We start from the raw sequence: 8,703 nt of genomic DNA on the forward strand, positions 1-8,703 counted from the left end.
GGAAAAGGCCTTTAACTAAGGTTTTTAAATTCTTTCCGATCCACCAAGAGTCAAATGGGTCCTTTCTTAATTCCAGCAAAACCACCTTAATGCCAAGCCCTTCCTGACTCTTAGATGTCTGGAGAAGCAGTACTTCCACCTAGAGACAATTATCTTGGGAGCTGTCTTCAGACATTGTTTGGGTTTTTTTGGATGCTACTGTTTATTCTACAAAGTTATTGATTATTTCTGTCCTTGGTGATTTACAAGCCATCTGGCCAGAGTTGCACAGGGAATGTCTACATCTATCTTTAAGGCTGGCTTATTTGATGTTAACTGGTGTTTGTGTGTGCTTGTTATGAGGCCTTATTGTCAGCCCTGGAGGAAACTGTATTTGGGAGAAAATGTTTGAGATGTGGTATTGAAAACCTTTGAAATCCTTGAGTATGAAGGGTGTATTTTAGGTTAAGGTGCTGTAGAAAAAATGAAAAAAACTGGCCTTGTTGTTATAGTTTTATAGAGGATATGAATTTAAGAGAGGTGAAGTTCTGCTTTTTTACTTTAGAGCTGGCACTTCAGTTTAAAAATACAGACTGTTGTCAGCTACATACCTCTTATCAGGAAGTAAGGTATTACTGTGTATAATGCAAATATTGGCATAAGTATGGAAACCATAAAGAAATAGCCTTTCAGTTGAGACCAGCTGCTCTGGAAGGAGGACAGTACTGAGTAGTGAAGGTGTTTACTTGTACCATCTGTCTACCTGAACCCAATAGGGTTTTGCAGATCTCCTTCCCTCAGTTGCTGTTGCTTGTTGAAATGGCTTCTGTGCAGGAATTTAAGCATTGCTGTTCACATGTGCTACTTGGTGCTGCATGTCTCCCTTTAATGAATTTGCAGTAAACTTGAAGAGCAAATGATTTATTTTATTTTTGTTTGTTTTGCTTTTTGTTTTCCACCCTACCTTTTTACTTCTCCAGTTTAAAAGGATTTTGTATTTGAGAATGAGATTAATATTTTTTCTGGAAATTTTGTACTGCTAGTCCTAGAAAAGCCAACACTGTGCACATGTTTATGTTTTTACAAATGTGGATAAGATCCTTGATTTCAAGGTTCATGAATTCAAAGAATTGGCACAAATATCCCCATGTTATTCACTTAAGCTTATGGGTCACTACCATTTATTGTCTAAATTACTTTGCTGATGGATCGAGATGAAAATGTTTTCTTAGTGAAGGCAGATATTGTAGTTCAGATTTATTGCAATATTGAAGCTTTAAAAAAAGCATATGCCCTGTGTGGTATATTACATTAGCTAGCTGCTCTGTATCACTTGAAAGCACTTCATAATCTATAGTTTCTAAATTTTCCCATGCTGTGTAGTTAAGATAAAATGCAGTATTATTGATGTGATATCCTGAACTTACTATGGTCAGCATATTGCATCAAAAGTAACATGACCTGTTGGAAGTAAGGGAATGTAAACAACACATGTTTATTTGTAGTATTCACAATGATTTATTTTTAAGGTAAACATTAATTTTAATCTGAAGTAAGAAAACTTGGAAACCTAGGAAAAGCAGCAAGAAAGCAGGCTTGAGTAACAGGAGAAAAGTTGAGCTAAAATTTAGTTTTTGTAAAAACAGATACTTAGATGTTCCCCTCAGTTGAGTTTTCCATTTTCTGCTCTGAGTTGGTTTAGGTAACTTGCTGCACATTTTCTGCTGTATGCACAAGGAGCCAACCAGAGTCCTTCAGCCCAGGGAGAAATCTGTGTTACTTGGCTTTTCTCATTTTATCCCACTTGTGTCCTTTTGGTCACTGTCAAAAATGGATGGAAGAGTTCACTGCTACTCATCTAAGAGTTCTGAAATGGCTTTTGTTTTGACTTGGCATAGATTGAAAGTGTTGGATTTTGGATATATGTGCTCTAGTTTACTTTTTGACTCTTTGAGTCTTACTCCATGTCAGTTTTCTTCAGCAGTGAATTAAGTCAGGTTAGATCAGCTTCCCATATTGAACAGGGTATGCGTCTGTGAAAGAAGGCAGTGTAAGTTAGAAACTTTGAAGAACTGGATCAGCATCTGTTTGTCAACATAAAAGAAAATAACACCAAAACTCAGAAAATATTTTTTTGTAACATTAATTTTCCCAGTGCTCAGAATTTATTTATTTTTTTCACCTTTAGAATATTTTTTGGTACTATGCTGCAAGTCAAGAGGCTCATTCCCACTAGAATGTCTCAGGGGAAGAAAAGATTATCTCCTTTTGTGGCATTATTCTAAAATTTAAGATGTGTAAATGTGGGGAAGTCAGTAGTAGTTTAGGAACTGAGAATGTAGTAGTCAGCCCTGCTTAACTCTTGGCTTGTCCTAGTTCTGGAATAAGTATGGAATTTAATTTAAAAATAAAATGTTTCATTTTGTTTGAAAGAAAGCTCTCTTAGTCTAGAATACCCACAGGATTGAAGCCACATAGGAAAGAAAGCTCAGCTCTAAAGAAGCCTGAAGTATTTGGTTTTAGATTTTACATTGTATTTACATTGTCTTGTTTTTGGATGTACGTTATTGGAACATACAGCAGTAGGAAATCACAGTCAGCCTGGAAAGGCATTTCCAATCAGTAGGTTTTGCTGAGAGATGCTATCAAAACCTTTTGTCAGCTGGTTTATGTGGAAAGGCCTGAGTTTGAGGTTTGTTTGTTTCTTCCAGCCACTCTCCTCCCCCCCCTTTAAAGGACAGCTATCTAGAAGGTCTGTCTTTCTAAAAGGATGTAAAATTAAATTGGAGGAGCAGAATTTGATTTTTTTTTTTACACAACTTCTCTCAATTTACTATAATTTTGACTTCATCTAGATGCTTGTCTGGGATCTTAAAACCTTTTAAAAATGCATGTAATTATGCTGATATAGTTCCCCATGTGATTGCCATTATATCTTTGTAAAAGTTTCTCAATACTGATAGAAGTATTAATCTGCAAGGAATGGAATAAATTCTAATGTGTGGCACCCTTATAGTGATGTATTGGGCATTCAAACGCCATTAACTGTAATAAATGCTTCAATGTGAGGGATGTTCTACCTAAAGAAACAATGTCTGAGCCATCCTTCCGTGTTGCTTTTGCAACAGCAACCTCAGCCTGGTCCTGTATGGTGCTGAGCATCTTCCAGCTGATGTGGCAGCTGCCCAAGGGGGCAGCCCTCTGCATGTCCCTGTGCTCAGCATGTGTGTGCATCTCTGTGCCCAGTGAGGTCTGGGGCTACTGCCTTTCTTTCCCTGACCCTGGAGTGTGACTCATCTGTAGTTCTCCTTGGCCATGCTCATGCTAAGCTCCATAAAATGATGAGCAAGATTTTTTGAACATGCCACAGTGCTTTTCATAGTAACGACTCTGTGACTATATGCTAATTGTTGTCCTCTGCTGGGAAGCTGGTGTGGCTTTTGCCACCAAAGCTATTTTAGTGCAGCTTCTGCATTTTTTTGACAGTCAAAATTAAGATTTCATCTTCATTGCAATCTGTTTTTCTGCCTGTTTTAGAGCAGACAGCGTGGTGTGTTTGTATTTAATAATTTTTGTAGTTTAAAGCCTGAGTCAGTGAAGGCCAAGTTTTCTGCATGCATCATGCTATTGAATATGTGAAAGTGTATGGCAAGGGACTCTATAACTTCTGTCTCACCTCTCTGCCATCTCTTGTGCATGAACAGCAATAAGACACTTCGGTGCTGGCTGAATGCTGGGGAAAGCAACCTATTGTACCTAGATGCAGTTTGGGCTGAGCTGAAGTGATAGCACAGTGGCTGCCTGTGGTTAGGCTATGTGAAGTAGATTTAGCATCCCATCTGGTTCCCAACAGACAGGAGAGGCTATTGTGAAAAGCCTCCCATGGTGATGCCAGCAAAGGGTTTGGGTTAGCCATGAGAAGAATCCTGCCCTCTAAGACAAAATGAAGGCATGGAGTAGGCTATTATAACCTCCCTTGTGCTGATTTTATAGATGCTTCAGGCCACTCTGGTCAGTCCTGCTTTTCTGAGCAACATAAATTCCCTAAATATCTTTTGCTTTCCTGTGTCTCACACTCCAGTGTAGAAGAATCCTAACTGTAATGCCTACAATTCTCGAAAATGCCTGTGTATGCACAGAAAAGGCAAATTATGCATGAAATGTATAGTGTTGCTGTGTTTGAACAATGCAATCTGTGGGTGGCTAAAGGGCTAACTAAATTGCAGGCATAATGAAAGCTCTGTGGTATTTAGTATATGTTCTGTCAGCATTAAACAGTCACCTTGTAAATATATGTTAATTTTGAAGGTGTAACTGACCTTTTTAATATTAATTGAAATGTCTTGTGTTTAGAGGTTGGGGCTATCCTAGAAGAGACAGAAGCCTGTGACTGGTGGAGCCTGGGTGCGATTCTTTTTGAACTCCTCACTGGGAAGGTAGGTCTGGGGGCAAGTTAATTGATAAAACTGACCTCTTGGCCAGTAGCTTCTCTGAAGTGGTGTTCCCAGTTGCGATTTCCTGGCTTGTCTTTCTCAGATGTGCTTTGCTGACCTGAGTATCCTTGGTTTTCTTGGTCTGCATGGGACCATAGAAACAAAACATGCTCAGGCTTCAGCAGAACAGCTTGATAAAGCCACATCAAACTCAGGACTGAAAAAATAACTAAAAAACATGCAGCCCTCTTTTAGCCACAGTGAAAGCAAAGTACATTTACAAAATTTTTGCCCTGATAGTTTCAGTAGTATTTCCTGAAACAGTGTAGAAGCCTTATGTTGCTGTTACACATTAATTCAGTATTTTGAGACAGAGTACTCAGTCAGATCCAGTTGGTGATTTGCCAACAGTTCTGCATGAAGAAAGCAAAGTCCACCAAATTCCCAAACTCTTCAAGTAGAGCACAAGCACTAAGATACAAATATTCTAAATTCATAGCTCCAGGAAAACATCAGTACCTGTAGACATTCTTCCCAGAATTGTTACTTTGTTCTAGGAAGCAGTAAAATTTGAGCTCTGTGTGTTAATTTGCATGTACACTGGGAGATAATCCAACACTGCAATTTTAAAATTAATAACTGTATCTGCCTGCTTTGGATTTTTTTTTTCTTCTTTTCCAGTCTTTGGTTGAGTGCCATCCATCAGGAATAAACACTCATACTTCTTTGAGTATACCAGACCATGTATCAAAGGAGGCCAGGTCACTGATTCAGCAGGTGAGGGGAAAATTTGTTTTCTATAGGGGTGTGTGTAGACTGGAGAAATACCTATCTAAGTTGTTCTGGTGAAGTAAATGTAAAAACAAAAAGCTTATGATAGGAATGTGGGTGGATCTTTTGTCAGTACAGATGAATTTTGCCCAGCTGTCTTGTGGCATCTGGAAAGTTTGACTTCTGCTGCCAGGTGTTTCTGTGGAAAACCAGAGTGCTTTGCCATTTCTTCAAAGAAAACCTTTGGTCAGCCTGAGTGCTTTAGAAACAGCTGGTGGTGATGCATGAACATCTTAGGAATTCTGCCCTAAATATTCATGAAACATTTTAAATTAATTAAAACTAGGAAATGCTGATGCCTGTTCAGCAAGATAGTTCTAAGTGCTATTAAACCTGGAACACATTGATTAGAAGTTATGACCTTATATGGTTGAAAATCTTTAGCTGTCCTCCAGGAAACCTTCTGAATGCTATTTGTTAGAAAAGTATTTTAAATTGTGAATATGATGACTTTTATACGAAGAAGCTGGTAGGTTGAACAAAAGTAGGAAACCTTAAAATATTGATGTCCAGACAGATACATTTCCAAAATAATGGTAATAGCTTGACTGCTAGTTTTAGTGTAGTCTTAGCTTTAGGTAGCCATGACTAAGAGAATAAACTTGTAGTACAGTGTCTTGAATTTCAGGTATTGCTTTCTTCCTTTTAGTTAATTTTAGCTTAACTGAGGAAGTTCCACTTGAGTAGAATAAGCGATACATGTGAACTGTGTAGTTTGGCTTTGAAGAGTATCCTGCTAGTGGATACATTAATAATGACATCATTTAGATGTAGACTTCAACAGAGCAGAGTGGAAAAAACAGTTCTTGAGGAAAACTAAGAAAAGATATTTTGAAAATTCAGTAAGTCAAAAGAGCCAGTGACAGATTGATTTCTATGCCATAACTGTGAAATGATTAATGGAAATGGAACTAGACTTTTGAACCTCCTATTTTGACTAGGTCACATGAAGCCACTGATGGTGAAACCATGTGTCTGTGTTTATGATAAAGGTAGAAAGGGAAGTGATGAAAGAAAGATCCCATTTTTGTATAATCTACATTTATGTTTTTAGATGGTTGCCAATTGTTGCCCTCACCCTCAGGTTCTACCAGACTCAAATGATTAAGGGAAAGCAAAACCACAGTTGATGAAGGGAATTCTTCTCATTAAGAGAAGTGAAGACAAATTACTTTGTCCAGTCCACTTCTCCCTGCTAATGTAGGATAGTTCTTCACTGCAGACCAGTGCATTGCCTTTTTTCAAATACACCAAAGAGTGGCTCTTTTGTCACTTCTAAGTTGCAAATATCTGCAACTCTCAGATATATTGCAAGGCCATATCTGTTCAGAGAACAGTCACTCACTGCCTGTTAGGTTAAGCCTTCTGGTATAGGGTGGTGACTTATCTGGCGGAGGTTCGGCTATATGAGCTAGTAAATCACATTTTTGTTGTGTCACTATCCAAGGAAGCTGCCATTCATTGTTGAGGAAGCCTTGTCAGGAAAAGGAAGAAGGCTCTCTTGGCATGGATAGCAATTTGTCATTGCTACTTTCCTTCCCCCCACTGCCAAGGGTAAACAGGTCAAAGCATCATGGAATAACTCTCCAGGATCAATGTTCAGCTCTATAGAAAATTGTCAGATGTTGTCCCCTGCTGTGGCTTCTGGTGCAGGTGACTTCTTTGTAAACACCTTCATTTAGCCAGCTTCTAAGAAATGAGAGATCTGTTTATTTCTGGTGAAAGATGAAGTTGTTATTTTTATGTTGGCTTAGTATTTTGCACTCAGTGTTTTTTTCAGGGACTTCCAGGCTTACTGCCAACAAAATATACAACATGACTTTTCAATAGGTATCCATTGCAGTTTCTGTTGCATCTGCTTTCTAACATTAAAGTTCTTCTGGGAGGACGAACTCCAGAAAAGAAGTGTTTGTGTTTACTTTCCTCCTGCTGGTGCTGGTTGTAGTTCAGCAGAAGACAGAGACCCTGACTGATGCTGTTTCTGCTGGCTTGCAGAGATACCAGAGCAGCACTATTCACTGTCACTGAGCTACCCATACTATGTGACATGATGACTGCTTATAGCAGAACCATCTTAAAATGTGTAAATTCCTATGTTTATGGATGTAGACTCACTTAGATGTTGAGTGCATTAAGATATGAATACACACTGTTCCAAGTGACAACTGGGAGAAGTTATCCTATTGCAGAAGAAGCAAGAAGGAAATCAGGCCTTTGTACTGGCTGTAATTGAATAGAGTAAAACAGTTCTCTAAACCAGCAAAATATTTTTGTGTGTCTTTGTCTCTTTGGAGTATTACCTTTGCATTCCCTTTTATATGGGTTAGTATCTTTAAACAGATGTAAATACTGTGATTTCCTTTTCACATGAATTCAGCATGTGATGTACAACTAAAAAGCAAACGAGGTGCTGAATTTTAGGAAATTTCCATGATGCTGTTACACTGTTTTGTTTCTTTCAGTGGGGTTTTGATTTTTCAGTTTTAGTCCATTTGTAGAACTCTTTAAAACCTTTTTTTTTTTTTTTTTTTTTTTTTAAGGAAATAGAGAACTGGCCATAATATCCCAGTATTTTAGGAACAACTCAGAGCTTATGAAGTGGAAAGTTACAGACCACTGTCCTCATTGTAGCCGTAACACAATGGTGTCAGCAAAGGCTACATGAAGCAAACTCAGTGTCCAGAGTCCTACCGGTGCAGGCTCTGGCTGCTGCTCTCTTTTTTTAACGTGAGGTTACACTTAAAATGAAGTCCCAGTGTGCAGTGCTTCAGGGAATTGCATGCTGTGATCAGTAGTCTCTGAAGACTGTGACACTGAGACTCAAGGAAAGGGGAGTCTTCTTCAATTTATTGGATTTTAGGATTTTCAAGTATGCTTTTGCACTCTTGAAAGTAATTCATAGAGCAGGAAAACAGTAGGATGTCCCTTACCTTAGACCTTTCTGAACTTTTAAGCAGTTGTTTTTGTTCTTACTCACTGAATCATATATATATATTTCTTTTTATATCAAGCTTTTGCAGTTTAATCCCGTGGAACGTCTTGGTGCTGGCGTTGCTGGTGTTGAAGACATCAAATCTCATCCATTTTTTGCCCTTATAGAATGGGCAGATCTGTTGAGATGAGAGATGTGTGCCCTCTGAACAAACTCAGGTCGAGTGCACAAAAGCACTGTGACTTGCTTCCTTTGGATGTCCCAAACCATTTGGACGTGAAGACTAAAGGATGCTGGAGCAATCAGGCCAAAAGTGGACACTTTTAAAAGGAATCACTGGTTGTACAGGGTGCTAGCTTATTTTTATGGCAGCTGGTTGCTGCTTAAGTGTAAGTCTTTTCACCAGAGGGTGGTTTGTGAAGGAACTCTTGGGCAGCATGTCTAGCACTGCCAACTCGTCAATGAAGTAGCAACAGGAATGTGGTCCTGATGCTTTGTCTGGTGATGAAAGAATCTTTTCTAGTGTCA

The 8,703-nt window shown here is 38.7% G+C and overlaps 1 protein-coding gene across 5 annotated transcripts in view; it reads left to right on the forward strand.

Annotated features, from left to right (window-relative positions):
• Positions 1-8,591, forward strand: part of RPS6KC1 (ribosomal protein S6 kinase, 52kDa, polypeptide 1) — an 86,421-nt gene extending 77,830 nt beyond the window's left edge. For all 5 annotated transcript variants that reach the window (XM_009994727.1, XM_009994729.1, XM_009994728.1 and 2 more), the window contains 3 exons: positions 4,333-4,415; positions 5,094-5,189; positions 8,255-8,591. In XM_009994727.1, the coding sequence (XP_009993029.1) occupies positions 4,333-4,415; positions 5,094-5,189; positions 8,255-8,365 (290 nt within the window). In that variant the 3' untranslated portion in view covers positions 8,366-8,591. The remainder of the gene's footprint in view (positions 1-4,332; positions 4,416-5,093; positions 5,190-8,254) is intronic.
• The last annotated feature ends 112 nt before the right edge of the window (positions 8,592-8,703 follow it).

Source organism: Chaetura pelagica, unplaced genomic scaffold (assembly GCF_000747805.2).
Source record: "Chaetura pelagica isolate M959 unplaced genomic scaffold, ChaPel_1.0 scaffold2, whole genome shotgun sequence".
NCBI classification, from domain to species: Eukaryota; Metazoa; Chordata; class Aves; order Apodiformes; family Apodidae; genus Chaetura; species Chaetura pelagica.